This window comes from Rhinatrema bivittatum, chromosome 2, assembly GCF_901001135.1.
Source record: "Rhinatrema bivittatum chromosome 2, aRhiBiv1.1, whole genome shotgun sequence".
Lineage (NCBI taxonomy): Eukaryota > Metazoa > Chordata > Amphibia > Gymnophiona > Rhinatrematidae > Rhinatrema > Rhinatrema bivittatum.
In genome coordinates, this window is record NC_042616.1 from 719,081,713 (window position 1) to 719,099,494 (window position 17,782).

The 17,782-nt window shown below is 45.4% G+C and overlaps 1 protein-coding gene across 1 annotated transcript in view; it reads left to right on the top strand.

Moving 5' to 3' along the window:
• VPS13B (vacuolar protein sorting 13 homolog B) overlaps positions 1 to 17,782 on the top strand; it is a 2,198,633-nt gene that overhangs the window by 2,087,360 nt on the left and 93,491 nt on the right. The window contains 3 exon segments of the mRNA XM_029587199.1: positions 11,720 to 11,803; positions 11,970 to 12,145; positions 13,722 to 13,892. Of these exon segments, the coding sequence (XP_029443059.1) occupies positions 11,720 to 11,803; positions 11,970 to 12,145; positions 13,722 to 13,892 (431 nt within the window).

The following is a 17,782-nucleotide window of genomic DNA, read 5'->3' on the forward strand; positions in this document are numbered from 1 at the left end:
AAAACCAGCTACGCTCGCTGACAGTGGGCAGGTAATGTGCTGAACTGCTTCAAGGGAGATCCAGTTCAGGAGGGACTTAGTGCCAGCAGGCTGGTGAAAATCAGATGTATCACAGAGGTCACATTAAAGTTGCCAAACTGACTCTATTTTTTCAGGATAGGCTAAAATCAGTCCTGGATTAAGGAAATTAATAGGAAAATCAGAACTACAAGTCCCAGCATACAGTGGGATAAAACTAACACTGGTTCAACCTGTCCTGATAGCCAGTTGGTAAACTAAGGTAACATATTTAGTTTTTCCCTGGCTGGTATACCCATGAAACAGTACTGAAAGAAAATGTATATTCTGCCTCCCGAGCCAGATGCTGATTGCCACAGTAACTATGAACAAGTGTTTAGAGGAGAGGGGACAGTAACTGCATCTGGTTTCCTAAATTATTTACTTTGGCATTTAACTTTTCTGTAGAAACTATTCTAAAGAACACAATTACAGAGAATATAAATAGATATGACGTAATAGGGCACAGCCAACTTGGATTTACCCAAAGGAAGTCTTGCCTCACCAATCAGCTACATTTTTTGAAGGGGTTACTAAGCATGCAGATAATAGTGAGCCGGTGGATATAGTGTATTTGGATTTTGAGAAGGCATTTGACAAAATCTCTCATGAAAGACTGCTGAGAAAATTTAAAAGTCATGGGATATGAGGCAATGCCCTATTGTGGATTGCGAACTGGTTAAAAGACAGGAAACAGAGATTAGGACTAATGGTCAGTTTACTCAATGGAGGAAGGTAAATAGTGGCGTGCCCCAGGGATCTCTACTGGAACTGGTAATTTTAATGTATTTTTCTCACAGGACAAGCAGGATGGTTGTCCTCACAAACGGGTGACATCGAGGATGGAGCCCACCACGGAAAACTTCTGTCAAAGTTTAAACAGAACTTTGACTGGCCCCTACTGGGCATGCCCAGCAAGGCACTGACCCTGCAGCCAGCAGGGGTCTCCCTTCAGTCTTCTTTTTTCCGCGCAGCAGTTGCCACGCGGTGAAAGGAGCTCTCTTACCACGTTCCTGACAGGAATTCGGTATTTTTCTATCCGAAGAAAATTTGCCCCTCAGGGGTCTCCCTTCGACAAATTTTTGTCACTTTCGCGGAAACCGGTAAGTTTTTTCCCTTTTTTAATCGGCGGCCGTCGATTTTGGCCCTTGAGGCCTGTGGGAACTTACTGAGCCCGCGACTAAATTTGGCCTTAAGCCATGGCGACGGGGTTCCGTCGATGTCCGGATTGTACCCGGACCATGTCCATCACTGACCCCCATAGGGTTTGTGTTTTATGTTTGGGTAGTGAGCATGATGTCCTGACTTGCACCAAATGTGCCTTAATGACACCTAAGGGTCGCAAGGCCAGGATGGAGAAGATGGGGCTCCTCTTCCATGCACCCACCCCAACGCCATCGATAGCATCGACGTCATCGGAACCGGCACCGTCGAAGTTGCACCACCATCGCCAACCCGCCGGTGACCGTCCACCATCGATGACTTCTCGGCCGTCGACTCCTGTCCCCTCCCCGGATGACCGAGGAGATCGGAAGGATAAGCATCGCCATCGACGGCACAAGTCTCGGCCCGTCGAGGATCCGCAACCATCGACCTCTGAACAGGCCGAGCCACCGAAGAAAAAGCCTCGGTCGGACCTGGCACCGTCCACGTCTCGTTCGCAGGCACCGAGGAAACCCTCACCCTCCCGGGGTGCGGGGGCCGTGATCCCACCGGTTACGGTGGTCCCTCCGGCCCTGCCTCAGCCTCCCTCTCCCGTCGAGCCGGGTATGCTTACCCCTGGTCTCCGGGCAGAACTGGACCGGCTGGTCCAGGAGGCCATCGAGAATGCGATGCGAAGATTCCAGCCTCCACCGGCACCGCCTCCGGCACCGATTCCGGCACCGCCTCAGGCACCGACCTCAGCACCGACTCTGCCACCGAGGATGGAACCGACCACCGAGCCTATAGTGGAAGCGTTGGCACCGATACTAAATCGTATGGAGGCACTTATGCGCGCCCTTCCATCGGTGATTTCATTAGCACCGACTACACCATCATCTCCGGAAGGACATTCATCGACAGGAGAAACACCGTTCCGGATTCCTCCGTCCGGTGTCGTTCCATCGGTGCCTTCACATACCTTTCCACCGATTTATCCTTCGGCTCCATCGATTCCAAGATCGGCACCGATTCCATCGGTGGCCCCGAAGCCCTCGATGCCGTTCACTGTTCCGCTTGCAGCACCGGTTCCATCGATGCCTTTGGATCCTCTACCAGGTCCTTCAGGACAGCAAACCTTACATGATCCTTATGATACCTGGGGTGATGATTCATCTTCAGATACAGATTTACCATCCCCACCATCTCCTACAGAGAGTAGAAAACGATCTCCTCCTGAAGATCTCTCCTTTATAAATTTTGTAAAGGAGATGTCAGAAGTTGTGCCTTTTCAGCTGCAATCTGAGACCGATGACAGGCACCAAATGATGGAGCTGCTCCAATTTCTGGATGCCCCCAAGATCATCGCTTCCATCCCCATTCACCAAGTATTTCTGGATCTTTTAAAGAAAAACTGGGAATCACCTTCATCTGTGTCACCAGTCAATAAAAAAGCTGACTCAACCTACCTCGTTCAGTCAGCACCAGGATTTCAGAAGTCTCAACTGGATCATCGCTCTGTTGTAGTTGAGTCTGCGCAAAAGAAAGCCAAGCGTTTAAAGCCACACTCTTCCACTCCCCCTATCAAGGACAACCAATTTCTTGATAGTGTGGGAAGGAAAGTGTATCATGGGGCTATGTTGATATCTCGTATAGCTTCATACCAACTTTATATGACTCAGTACAACAGAGCTATCCTTAAACAAATGCAGGACTACGCTGACACCTTACCGGACCAATACCAGCCACAGCTTCAAGCCCTCCTTCACAAAGGATTTGAAGCTGGGAAGCACGAGATCCGAACGGCCTACGATATCTTCGATGCTTCCACGAAAGTCTCAGCTACTGCCATCTCAGCCAGACGTTGGGCTTGGTTAAAATCATCCAACCTTCGCCCAGAGGTTCAGGATCGTCTAGCCGATTTACCCTGCTTAGGGGATAATCTGTTCGGAGAACAGATTCAACAAATTGTGGCGGAATTGAAGGATCACCACGAGACGTTGAAACAACTTTCGTCTGTTCCATCTGAGGTATCCTCCAAACCACCACCTAAGAAGGACTCCAAAAAGTCATTCTTTCGGCCACGTCGTTATTACCCTCCGTCGACTAGGCCTCGTCCGGCTCGATCCTCCACCAGACCTCAGCCACGCCAACCTCGGAAACAAAGACCTGCTGTAGCCCCACCCCCCGGGCCTGCGGCAGGCCTTTGACTTCCCGACTCGGAGCACATGCCATATCCCACTCCCCCACATCCCTGTAGGGGGTCGTCTGTGCCACTTTCTACAGCATTGGATACGGATTACCTCAGACCAGTGGGTGCTGGCGATTATCGCACAGGGTTACCACCTCAATTTCATAACTCTTCCGGCAGACTCCCCGCCGCTTCAAGCGTGGAGTCTATCCAGCCATTTGGCTCAATTACAACAGGAAGTATCTCTTCTTCTGCAATCAAATGCTATAGAACTCGTTCCTCCCTCTCAACGAGGCAAGGGATTCTATTCCAGATACTTCCTAATTCCAAAGAAATCAGGAGGGCTACGTCCAATTTTAGACCTTCGAGCCCTCAACAAGTATCTGCAAAAAGAAAAGTTCAAGATGGTAACCCTGGGCACGTTACTCCCTCTGCTGCAGAAAGGGGATTGGCTATGCTCCCTCGACCTCAAGGAAGCTTATACCCATATTGCGATAACACAATCCCATCGCAAATATCTGCGGTTTCTCGTAGGCCGCGACCATTATCAATACCGAGTACTGCCTTTCGGTCTGGCATCTGCTCCACGGGTCTTCACCAAATGCCTCGTAGTTGTAGCAGCATTCCTCAGGAAGGAAGGTGTCCACGTATACCCCTATCTGGACGACTGGCTGATCAGGGCCTCCACCCCTCAGATTGCCCGGTCCTCCCTACAATTGACAATCAACACACTCCTTTCCTTAGGGTTTCTTGTCAATTACGAGAAATCTTGCTTCGTCCCATCTCAAACCTTATCTTTCATTGGGGCAGACTTGGACACCTTACAGGCAAAGGCCTACCTTCCGCTACAACGGGTCCAAACTCTCATGTCCCTAGCTCACCAGCTCCAGTCTCAAGACACTGCCACAGCTCGCCAATTCCTAGTTCTCCTAGGACACATGGCATCCTCGGTTCAAGTCACTCCCATGACCAGACTAGCCATGAGGGTAACACAATGGACTCTACGACAACAATGGATTCAAGCTTTTCAGCCTCTGTCCTCCATAATCACAGTCACACAAGCGCTGCGCCTATCCTTAACCTGGTGGACGACTCAGGTCAACCTCCTTCAGGGCTTACCCTTTCTTCCACCGGATCCACAAGTTATCCTAACCACCGACGCTTCCCACATCGGTTGGGGGGCCCATGTGGACAATTTTCAAACCCAAGGGTTATGGTCCAACGAGGAAGCCGAACACCAGATCAATTTCCTGGAACTTCGAGCAATCCGCTATGCGCTCCGCACTTTCAAAGATCATCTCTTTCATCAGATAATCTTAATCCAGACGGACAACCAAGTGGCCATGTGGTACATAAACAAGCAGGGAGGCACAGGCTCCTTCCTTCTGTGTCAGGAAGCTGCGCAGATCTGGGCGGAAGCCCTCTCCCACTCTATGTACCTCAGGGCCACTTACCTGCCGGGAGTAGACAATGTATTGGCAGACCGGCTGAGCCGTGTCTTCCGACCGCACGAGTGGTCACTCGATCCTCTGGTAGCGACCTCTCTGTTTCACAAGTGGGGTTCTCCCCGCATAGACCTCTTTGCGTCCCCTCAGAACCACAAAGTGGACGATTACTGCTCTCTCATTCGGAGCCAGAACTCTCGGCCGAGGGATGCATTCTCCCTCAAGTGGACAACCGGTCTGCTCTATGCATTCCCTCCACTTCCTCTTGTGTCAAAGACTCTCGTGAAGCTACGCCAGGACGGAGGAACCATGATCCTGATAGCACCTTACTGGCCACGCCAAGTATGGTTTCCAATACTCCAGGATCTCTCCATCCGCAGGCACATTCCTCTGGGAAAGGACCCGCATCTGCTCACTCAAAACGACGGATGCCTCCTCCATCCCAACCTCCAAGCCTTGTCCCTGACGGCATGGATGTTGAAAGGTTAGTCCTTCAGCCTTTCAACCTTTCAGATTCCGTTTCTCGAGTCCTGATAGCTTCACGAAAGCCTTCCACAAGAAAGTCTTACTCATACAAATGGAAAAGGTACACATCATGGTGCACTTCTCAGTCCCTTGATCCCCTTTCCTGTCCAATTTCCAAATTCTTGGACTATTTATGGCATCTCTCTGAATCAGGTCTTAAAACCTCTTCTATTAGGATGCATGTCAGTGCGGTAGCCGCCTTCCATAAAGGTGTACAGGGTGTCCCTATTTCAGTACAACCCCTAGTAACACGTTTTCTTAAAGGCTTGCTCCATCTGAAGCCACCCTTACGGCCTCCGGCCCCATCCTGGGACCTTAATCTGGTTCTTGGTCGTCTAATGAAACCTCCTTTCGAACCTCTGCACTCCTGTGAGTTAAAGTATCTCACATGGAAAGTGTTATTCCTTTTGGCTATCACTTCAGCTCGCAGGGTTAGTGAATTACAGGCCCTAGTTACCTATCCGCCTTACACTAAACTCCTGCAGGACCGGGCGGTACTCCGCACTCACCCTAAATTTTTACCTAAGGTAGTTTCTGAGTTTCATATCAATCAATCCATCATACTACCTATCTTTTTTCCCAGGCCCCACTCCAACTCTGGAGAACAGACCCTGCATACCCTAGACTGTAAACGAGCTCTAGCCTTTTACCTAGACCGTACAGTTTCTCACAGGAAGAGCACTCAATTATTCGTCTCTTTCCATCCTAACAAGTTAGGACAACCTGTGGGTAAGCAGGCTCTTTCCTCCTGGTTGGCGGACTGCATTTCTTTCTGCTATGAGCAGGCTGGCATTCCTTTCCAAGACCGTGTCAAAGCACACTCTGTGAGGGCCATGGCGACGTCAGTGGCACACCTTCGATCGGTGCCGCTTCCTGACATCTGCAGGGCTGCAACCTGGAGTTCTCTCCATACCTTTGCAGCCCACTATTGTTTGGACAAAGCTGGAAGACAGGACTCCATCTTCGGCCAATCTGTCTTGCGTAACCTTTTTCCAACCTGATGTACCAACACCCTTCCACCTTCCCGGTAGGGTGCGGATGCCCTTTCCCAAATTCCACCCCACTTGTACTGCCTGTTGCACGTCGTTGGGTGCATTTGGTGCAAGTCAGGACATCCTCAGCTCGGTACTCACCCATTTGTGAGGACAACCATCCTGCTTGTCCTGTGAGAAAGCAAATGTTGCTTACCTGATGTAACAGGTGTTCTCACAGGACAGCAGGATGTTAGTCCTCACGAAACCCGCCCGCCACCCCGCGGTGTTGGGTTCGTTTTGTTTTTACTTTCTAGGCACTGCCTGTAGCTTTGAAAATCAGACTGAAGGGAGACCCCTGCTGGCTGCAGGGTCAGTGCCTTGCTGGGCATGCCCAGTAGGGGCCAGTCAAAGTTCTGTTTAAACTTTGACAGAAGTTTTCCGTGGTGGGCTCCATCCTCGATGTCACCCGTTTGTGAGGACTAACATCCTGCTGTCCTGTGAGAACACCTGTTACATCAGGTAAGCAACATTTGCTATCAGTTATCTGGAAAAGGGCACAATGAGAGAGGTGAACAAATTTGGAGATGATACAAAATTATTCCAAGTTGTTAAATTACAAACATGTTCTGAGAAATTGCAGGAGGACCTTACAAGATTGGGAGATTGGGCATCCATATCGCAGATGAAGTTTAATGTGGACAAGTACAAAATGATGCACATAGGAAAAAGTAACCAAAATGTAGTTACATGATGATCCATATTAGGAGTGGCCACCCTGGAAAAGGATTTCGCTGTCACTGTAGACAATTCGTTGAAATCCGCGGCTTCATGTGCAGTGGTCAAAAAAGCAAAAAAATATTAGGAATTATTAGGAAAGGAATAGAAAATAAAATGGAGAATAGCTTAATACTTCTTTTGCTCCACAATTGACTGCAGCTAGAGTACTGAATGCATTTCTGGTCACTACATCTCATAAAAGATATAGTGGAACTGGAAAACGTTCAGAAAAGGGCGACCAAAATGATAAAAGGAATGGATCGGCTCCCCTGTGAGGAAATGCTAAAGAGTGTTAAGGCTCTTCAGTTTGGGAGAAGAGATAGCTGAGTGGAGACATGATAGAGGTCATGAGTGGAGTGGAACGGTAAATGCAAATTAGTTGTCTACTCTTTAAAAAACTAAAAAGACTAGGGAACACTACATGAAGTTACTAGGTAGCATATTTGAAAAATAAGAGAAAATACTTTTTCACGCGATGTAAAATTAAGCTGTGGAATTCATTGGTGAAGAAAGTTAATGTATTCACTGGGGTAGATTTGTTATGCGCGGGCGTAGATTTATTCGCGCAACCCAGCGTGAACAAATCTACGCCCGATTTTATAACATGCGCACACTGTCGCGCGCATGTTATAAAATCCAGTGTCGGCACGCCCGGGGGGGGTGCACAAGTGAAGACTGGACTCACTTGTACAGGTTACATCCTATCTAGAAACCCTTGCAGACCCAGCCTCTCCCATATACGGTGATAAGCTAGAGGAATGTTAACCCTTTGCTGTCTGGGCTGGAAGGTGACATTCTGTTATTGGTCTGCCAACAGAGAATGCTTATTGGTTTTTGATTCATTAAAATTTTCATTCTTTGTACTCATGAGTGGAGTAAAAAAATGTGTTTTCAGTTTTAGAGATCAGGAGAGGTAATGAACCAATTTTGCTACCCCAGCATGTTGGTTTGCAACTTTAAACTTAGAGCAACTGCTTTTTTCTGGAAACTAAAACTAAAAATTATAAGACTTACCTTTCTGGGCTTTAGAAAGTCTGGCAGAAAAACTGGATACAGAAAGCAAAGACGTTTAAATAAAAAATATATTGCCAATTAAAGTAAGAAAGCAGCTTGGAGAAACAACTGTATACTGAATTGCATAAAAAGAAAAAACGGAAGTAATATTGCCCTTGATTAGGAGTCTTTATTAAGCCTCCTTGGTGAATACTGTTTTCATTCCTGGAGGTGATAACTAATGATGGCATTGATAGGATAGAAGCGTTTCAGAGAAGGGCTACCAAAATGATATAGGGGCCTTCAACAGAAACCCTACACAGGGTTCAATGTAATAAGGTACAATAGGCTAAGTGCCCATTTGTACTGATGTTTGTGTGCACATTTTTGTGTGTATATCTTTACTCACAATTTGCACATCTCCTTGTAAACCACATGTTAATGAAGGCATTAGCTGTTATTCCCCAATGCAGGAAGGTGCATTAAAGTCCCGAAGGCTTAACTCATGTTTTTAACACTAGAAATGCAACTATTGCATCAAAGGTAAAGTTAACTCACATTTCTGGTGGCAAGTGTTAGTCTATGGTGCTTTGCCATCATAACCCTGGACCTGGAGTTCCTGGATGTGGGGGGTCCTGGACTCAGGACTTGGGTCTAGGGTAGATCACCACACCCAGCGACCCCAAGTCCTGCACCACACTAGCACAGCACAAGAGATTAACACTTGTCCCAGAAACGTGAATTAACTTTTATTCCATCTCTGACTCAGGAGTAAAGCCAACAAAAAAAAAAACAACCCACAAGCTAAGCACTGGGATATCCAATTCTGAGTCCCGCAAGCCAGAGTAACTCTGCCCTGGGACCCCCACCCAATTACATATTTCCGTCCTCTGCTGCAAGACCTCCAAGCCAGAGACCATCCAAGCTGAGACTCCCCATCCAACTATGTACCTTCATCCATTCACTAAGCCATCCCCACTCCCCTCACAACACTCCCACCCCTATCTCCCAACTAAAGTCAGTTATACCTGTGTAGTGCACCTTTTCAGTTTTATGTTCACAAATCATGTTTTATGCACCCAACTCCTATTAGAAATAGCATAGAAATGTTGCATGCACATTTCTACTCTCATGGGCATACATTTTTGTGTTGGTCAGTATTTTTTAACTCCTGATGCATTTGCATGCCATTAGCTTACTGCATCAGAAGTTAATTTGCTAAAATTGAGCACATATTTTTTTGCTTGCGCTTTATTGCATCAGAGCCACCGAGAGACTTAATGTACTTAAGGACAAAAAGGAATATGGTAGAAGCATTCAAGTATTTAAAAAGCTTATTTAAAATACAAGAAATTGGTATTTCTCTAGAAAAGCAATTTAATGGCAAGAGGTCATGATATGAAGTTTGAAGGAGGGAGGCTCAAAGAAAATATGAAACAATTATCTTTACTGAGAGAGCAGTAGTGCCTGAAACAATCTACCAGCAAAGGTGGGAGTAACCAGAACTGTAACAAAATGTAAGCAATCCATTCGCGTTTTCAGGATATCCCTAATGAATATGCCTGAGATAAATTTGCATGTGTGCTGCTTCAATAGTATGCAAATCTATTTCATACATATCCATTACAGATATCCTAAAAACCTCAGTGGACTGGTGTCCCCAAGGAGTGGAGGTTGCCTTCCCTTAGTAGTATGGCTGCTTTGAGGTAACAGGGGCAACCAGTAGAGAGTAGAATACTCTCAGATATAATCGGGTGGGGAGACAGTAGATCCCCTCAAATGGACCGCAAGCTGACTTATTTACACCCCCGCAGCTTAGGACAAGCTTGTGGAGCCCAGTTTGTATGCTGACAGCTGGGAAATATCCATAGATGCCGTATAGACAGGGCTACCAGGTGACTGGATGAGCTTAAATGATCCTTATCTAATGACTTGCACTATCTTTAACCTTTACACCCAGCATTTGGAAAGTAAAAGCATATGTTAGCAGAGCATACTTACTATTGGTTAAGTCTACTTTTGTTTCAGTGCTCTAAGAGTTTAGTAGAATTTAAATTTCTTTCTTTTTCATGAAATTGAGTAAGTGAAATTTTATTGAATGAAAATATATATATAATATATGAATACTGTACATTTTTTCACTTTTAAGAGTTGCACTGGCTCAGTGTTATTTATATGAAAACATAGTTAGCAAAGACAAACATGACAATATCCAGAAATAGCAAAACAAATATATCAAAAATACAGCATTCATATTTTGATAATCCACTCGGGCTGGCTGGAGGAGGATACTAGCAAACATTCCTTCTCTCCCCAGTTATATGACCCTTGTTGTAATGTAACTTTTGATCTGTTTGCACTTGTTTATGTTCCGTTTTTTGTTCCCACCCCCTTGTTATATGTAAACCGGCATGATGTGGTTTCTAATCACGAATGCCGGTATAGAAAAACTATAAATAAATAAATAAAATAAATTCCAAATTAATGCATGAGACTCAAGCTGTGAGTCCCTCCTCTTACTCATCACAGAGCTTCTCCAGGATCCATGTGCTGAGAAGCTCTGCAGTGAACTTAGACCCCCTCAGCCTGCAGCATTGGAGGAATCACAATAGCAGCCTGTGCATTTCACACCCAGCAATTAAAACGCAAGCAGTTTTGTTTGAAGGGAAGCAGCGCTGCCCAGCAGTAGCCTCCCGGGTGCACTCCCTCCGTACTAAAAGTGGCACAGACCTAATGAGAGAGTCCTGCCATCAAGGCAGTCCCTTGTTTGACTGCCTCAGAGCCTCAGCCAACAGCTTAGTAAGCAGGACACAAGGGGCATGGGTTCAAAATAGCACACGTGGGAAAATCCCCTGAGCCAAAGCGTCCCCATTTCACAGATTCCTTCCTCAGTACCCAAGTCTCCCCTGGCCCTGCCACATCTCAGCCGCTATGGCAGGAGAAATGACAAGTGCAAATGGTGCTTTTTAAGACTATTTTTCCTGCACTGCAGCCAGTGGTACTGCACGGTAAACAACTGATGTGAACGGGAACCACACAGGATGGAGAGTCTTTCCCATGTGGTTCACCTGCGATCAACTGTTTGAATGATGAACTGCATGGCATGGGAGGGAATGCCACTGGATGCAGTGCAGGAGGATCCAGTTTAAAGACCACCGGTCCAATACACTGGCGCTACTTGCCTGCTGGCTGGGGTCCAGCCCATGGAGGGAAGGGAAGGAAGCACCAACACAGTTTCAGTCTGTGGCAGCCACCCCCATGAACACAAAATTCACTAAAGGACTCATCCAGAAAAGTTTGCCCAGAGCCCTCTAAGTGGTTAAAGGTAGCCCTGATGCTTAGCATATTCTTAACCTGTAAGCCTGCCCCATCAGTAAACTGCAGCTGGAGCACTACCTGTATATTGTGGAGCACAGTCTCCCTGTCAGGAGACAAGCCCCGAACCACAGAAAAAATAATTTTTCTTTGAATAGTTATTTTGTTTGTTTGAAGCTGCATAGTGCTATAATTTGCTTCTATCCATTTTTAGGAGGAATTTCAATATGGCTAAATAGTTTCTTTGCCTCTTCAGGATTATGCTCAGCATAATTAAACACTGTTTGTCTTTAAATGTCCAGGTGCCATCTTCCAATGGTTCCATTATTTATGTGTGGTGCACCCTTTTCACTTTGGAACCTAATTCTCAAGTACAGCAACGAATGGTGAGTGTTTTCTACAGCCTAAAATTTGTATGTGACTCTGACCTTTCGTGTTCTAAACCAAATGAAGGCCAGAATGACCTGACACAAAGATTTATTAGAAGATCATTTAAGCAAGCAGCTGGAATTAAATGTGCTGTGAACTTGTTTTGTTCTTTTGATTTTCTAGATTATGTTCAGCCCTCTTTTTATCATGAGGAGTCATCTCCCTGATCCTATTATCATTCATCTGGAGAAAAGGAGTCTGGGATTGGATGAAACACAGCTCATTCCAGGAAAAGGGCAGGAGATGTCATTGCAAAATGTAGAGCCTGACCTGACACATCACCTGACATTTCAGGCTAGGTATAGCGTATGCATCTGATTAAAATTCCACCCCCACTGTCAACTTGGGTTTAAATTCCAATGTGTAAAATAAGAGAATTATATCCCATTTAATTCATGCTGTATGTTAACATTTATTTGCCAGTAATAATACTAGATATATATTGAACGCATGGTAACATATAAGTTGACAGTTGAATTAGCAGAGTTTGGCATGTGTGAATAGTCATGCCATCCTCAAGACTACATACTTTCTTAGATGGTTGATTAGACTGAAAGGAAAGTTAAGAATCCAATGAGTCCAGCCTTCTTTCAATTTCCTAGTAGCTTTCTCTATCTGGAGGTCCATATTCAGACACTATCCAGATAGCAAAGTTAGCCGGATAAAATTATCCGGCTAACTTTGGAGGTATATTCAGTAGTGCAGCCACACTATTGAATATAGCCAGCTATCTTAAAATTAGTCGGATAACTATAACCTGCTAAATTTAGGACAGCTCTTTGGCCCAACTTGACTTAAGTCATCCGGTTAACTCAGCTGGCTAAGTCAGCTCCTCCCAGTTACATCCCCAGAACATCTCTAACTTATCCAGCTAAACTCTAGCCACCTAACTTATTAGCTGGATAGAATTTAATTGGCTATGTGCCCAAATATTCATTTAGCCAGTTAACTTCTGAGTTAGCAGACTAAATGCTTTTGAATATGGACCTCAGCATAATCCAAAGGAAAATACACAGAAAGCAAGCCTTTTACAGTGGAAAGGTAATCCTAGAACAGGGGGGGGGGGGGTAACTATATGAGGCTCCAAGGTCTGAGGAGAAACATGAGGAAATATTTCTTCAGAAAAAGAGTGATAGATAAATGGAACATCCTCCCAGGGTAATTGGTAAGGGTAGAAACGTATCAAAATTCAAGAAAGCAAAGGATAAACACTACAGGATCCTTACTTGTGAGGAATGAAAGTCAAAACCAGAAGTGCCAGTCTGAGGGAGAAGCTGCCACTGAAAAGAAGACTTGCCCATCTGAGCCTCCCTTCACCATTGGGTAAAGTCTGCTGTGGCCCTTCTGTGTGGTTTCCATGGGCCCATGTGATGTCATCCCTGGTTGACTTAAGAAGTGGTTAACCACGGGAGACAGGCTGCCCCTGAATAGGAGGCCCCTTTGTGAGTTCCTGTAGGAGCAAATGGGATGAGTGAGACTGCTGGGATGCCATTGAAGGACTGAACTCTTTTTTTCATTTTTGTTATATTTAGTGGGGAAGGGGGGGATTTTTCTCTTAGTGAGATTGGAGTTATATTTAGTAGATGGACTAGAGGCTTATTCCCCTTTATTAAGAGTAGGAGGGTTTTAGAAATAGTTACAAATTGCAGTGAAGAGGGAGGGCAATTATCAAAGGCGTATCCACAGTAAAATGGCCTGTTATAAAATGCTGACCAACTTAAGAAGGCGCGGTTTTTGGAGGGAGATAATCCTGATTAATATAATTTGTTTCCGTCATTTACCCAGTATCTGTGCAGCACTTTCTACAGTGGGAAAGCTCTGTAAAATACTCTCCGAAGACTTCTATTAACAGTCTTTTTGCTGTTCATCTGGTAGGGAAGAAGATGGGCCTTCAGAATGTGCTGTGCCCATCTCAACTGCACTTATCAAACAGATCTCCACAAAGACACACCCAGCAAGCACTGCAAATGAGAGACTCTCCGAGTTCTATGAAGCTGATCACCCTCCTCAGCCAGAATGGCCGTATCATAAAAAGGATTCAGACAGGTAATACTTAGGCACAGTTGCGTACATTTTAGTTACTTTGCCATCTTAACAAAGTAGTCCCCTAAATAGAATGTGACTGTTGGAAACATTGAAATATATTTTCTGAATGGTAGAAATTATTTGGTACTGTGAAAAATGCCTGAGCCTGGGTATCTGAAGATATTCAGCCTGTGACGGTTTTTCTTTTGCTGCAAAATAAGATAAGCCAGCTTGCGGAATGTGCTGCTCTGACCCATCTATATTTACTGCTGTGCATAATTTCTTTGTTCTCCAAGGACTAGCAGGGCGGCAGCCCTCACATGGGTGACATCATCAGACAGAACCTGGCATGCAAATTTCATTTCAGAGTTGCTAGAAACTGTCACAGTCTGGAGTCAGGAATCACCCCCACAGAAGCGGCAAAGGGCTGCAGGGCAGTACTGTAGGTGGTGTTCTGCTTAACCAGCCCCCTCCCCCACAGGCTGAAGCCGGTAGGACTTAGGATTTAGGCACAAGTTGCAGGTGGATACAGGCAGGGCTGGAGGCTGGGCTGGTACTGAGGACAGGCAGGAGTTGGATTTAGGCAGGGCTAGAACATGGTAGAGGCTGGGAACTGGAACTCGATACAGGCTGGGAGCTGGAACATGGTACAGACTGAGACCAGAGGCAAGGAGAAGACCTGAGATAGCACACCAAGGGACTGGGCAGGTCAAGTCAAGGACAAGACTAGACAAGGACAAGACAGAACAGGCAGCGATAAACAGGAAGGCCCAACAGGGCATAAGGCTGGCTAGGCGAACCTAGAAGGCCCGGAGGCCACAAGGCTGAACAGGAAAGTCCAAGAGGGCACTGAGCATGGCAGATAGGCTTGAAAGGCTGCAGAGCAAGGCCAGAAGATCAGGAAAGGCACAAAGCAAGGCAGGAGGCCAAGGTAAGATAACGAGGCAAGGATGGCCAGGTCAAGGAGCCAGGTGACTAAACGAAGAGGCACTGAGGAAATAGACAGGCTAAGTTAATTAGAGCTGGAGCTGAAGCGTCAGGTGATCAGCGAGGAGATAACTTGCACAGCTGTGAGCGGGGCTCGCTGAGTACCTCTTGTGGAAGGGAGGCTGCGCAGCAGGCAGAACTGTAATAGAAACTTTGAGCATGCCCTACTGGGCAATTGCGGCATGCTATACTGTTGCACAGGGGCCCTTTTAATCTCAGTGCCTGCATAGCATCCTGTCAGCTCTCTTATCAGCCAATATATGTGGGACATTCTGAAGAGCATGAAGTTGTTGTCAGCGCAGCTTCCTTAGAAGTAGCATGTTAGCAAGGAGTCACTGGTAGACAAGAGCATGGAGTGTGGAAAGACCTGATCCGATTGACCTTTGATGTTTTCAAGATGTCATCAAGATTCTCTGCAGTGGGTGCTGGCATCCAGAGGCATGCTTGTCTATAAACCTCAGACCTTTAACCAAATGTCCTGGAAAGACTCACTGGTGTGCCTTGCAATGTGGAGAATCTCTTTGCAGATAAGATCAAGGAATCAGGGGTTCAGATTAAGGGCCACTTTGTAACATAGTAACTTCGTAATGACAGCAGAAAAAGACCAAAATGGTCCATCTAGCCTGCCCAGCAAGCTTCCCAAGGTAGTAACTGCCGCTCCGTGCAGGTTACCCCCATGTTTCTCGTAAGGGTAGTAACTGCCGCTCCGTGCAGGTTACCCCCATGTTTCTCTTAGATTTAGCTTTTTTATTTATTCCCATCCTCTAGCCTTTTAGGGATCACAGTGTTTATCCCATGCCCCTTTGTGATGGGTCAGATCCTCTTCACCAAACCCACCCTCCTCAATCAGTGATTTACCGAGGAGGTATTTCTATCAGCCGATCTGAAAATTAGTAAGTACGCACATCTCTCTGCATGGCTTGAGCAGATGTAAATGTGTACATATACATATACCTGTATACTTTCGAAAACCAAACGTATGCGCACATAAATAATTTTCCAACCCAGCTCAACCCTGAGGACGCCTCTTTCAAGTACATGTAAAAGTAAGCGTGAAATCATGTCCCGTGAGCTTTTACACTTACAAACCCCTAGAGTAATTTTGAAAAAGCCCATTTACAGTTTAATGCATGCTTTTGAAAATGACCCCCTGAATTAACATTATTTGTACCTTATCATTTGTAACCAGTTACTTCACAGCACTGGATTTGTAATGATAATAAAATTTCCCTTATGAAATGTTACTCTTTCCACATAACACTCTGTTTTCTCTTATTACAAAGTATTCTTTCTTTTCTTTTGTTCTGGCTCCCTAGTTTGTAGACAGATTTGTGTTTGACATGAACATAATATACATATATTTTTTCAACTTGAAAGGAAGATACATTCCATGTTAAACCTGGGACACAATGTCTGTTGTAAATTGGACATGTTTTCAGCCTCCCTAAATCCAGTCCTGAAAAGTGATCAGTTTGATTACTATAAGCCACTCAAGGTACTAACTAATCTAACCCAAAACCAGATCTTTCATGTAGGGTGCTCTTACCCTATGGAGACTGACTCTCCCACTTAGAGATAGATTGCCTTTTTTCCATACCTTTAACCACTGCTTCTGATGAGATCACTGGAACAGCAATTCACATTACAACATGATGGGGGCAATAATTAGGATATGCATTCATTTGAAACAAAAAAGGAAATATCATTGACCCCCCCACCTCCCTAAAAAAAAAACCTGCTGCAGCCTGAGGCCTCTCCAACTCCCCTCCCTTAAAGGTAAAGGAGCAGGGAACCACCCGGCCCCCATATACCTCGTCCATGGGCAATAAGAAAAAATAAGTGATAATGCCTTTGTGCAGATTCTTGATGAGGCCTCACCTGGAATACTGCGTTCAGTTCTGGAGCCCATATTTCAGAAATGGTAGACAGGATGGAAGGGGGGTCCAGAGAAGGGAAACCAAAATGGTGTGGGGTCTCTACTGGAAGACTTATGAGGAGAGGCTGAAGGATCTAAATATATTTACCCTGGAAGAGAGGAGGTACAGGGGAGATAGGACATAGATCTTCAGATACCTGAAAAGTTTTAATGTTGGATGAATTTCAAACCTTTTCCATTGAAATAGAAACAGAAGAACAAAGGGGTCACAAAATGAAATTCCAGGGGTGTTGATTCAGAACTAATATCAGGAAATATTTCATTATGTAAAGCTTGGAGAAGAAACAGCTGAGGGGGGATATGATAGAGGTCTTTCAGATCATGAGAGGTCTTGAATGAGTAGATGTGAATCGGTTATTTACACTTTCGAATAATAGAAGGACTAGGGGGCATTCCATGAAGTTAGCAAGTAGCACATTTAAGACTAATCGGAGAAAATTATTTTTCACTCAACGCACAATAAAGCTCTGGAATTTGTTGCCAGAGGATGTGGTTAGTGCAGTTAGTGTAGCTGGGTTCAAAAAAGGTTTGGATAAGTTCTTGGAGGAGAAGTCCATTAACTGCTATTAATCAAGCTGACTTAGGGAATAGCCACTGCTATTAATTGCATCAGTAGCATGGGATCTTCTTGGTGTTTGGGTAATTGCCAGGTTCTTGTGGCCTGGTTTGGCCTCTGTTGGAAACAGGATGCTGGGCTTGGTGGACCCTTGGTCTGACCCAGCATGGCAATTTCTTATGTTCTTATGTGTATTTGCCTGGAATGCTGTTCCGGAGGAGATGGTGAAGACAAAAACAGTTAAAAAATTCAAAGGAGTGTGGGATAAACACTGAGGAATGAAATGATGAAAAGGTTGCAAGGGTTAACATGCTTGGTTATCCTTCCAGTCCTTAACTGAAGGCATGAGATTATTACCCTTAACCAATAAACCTTGATGCTTTTGATGCAACTGTAACATTACACTCCCACTTCAGTGACGGTGGGGGGAAA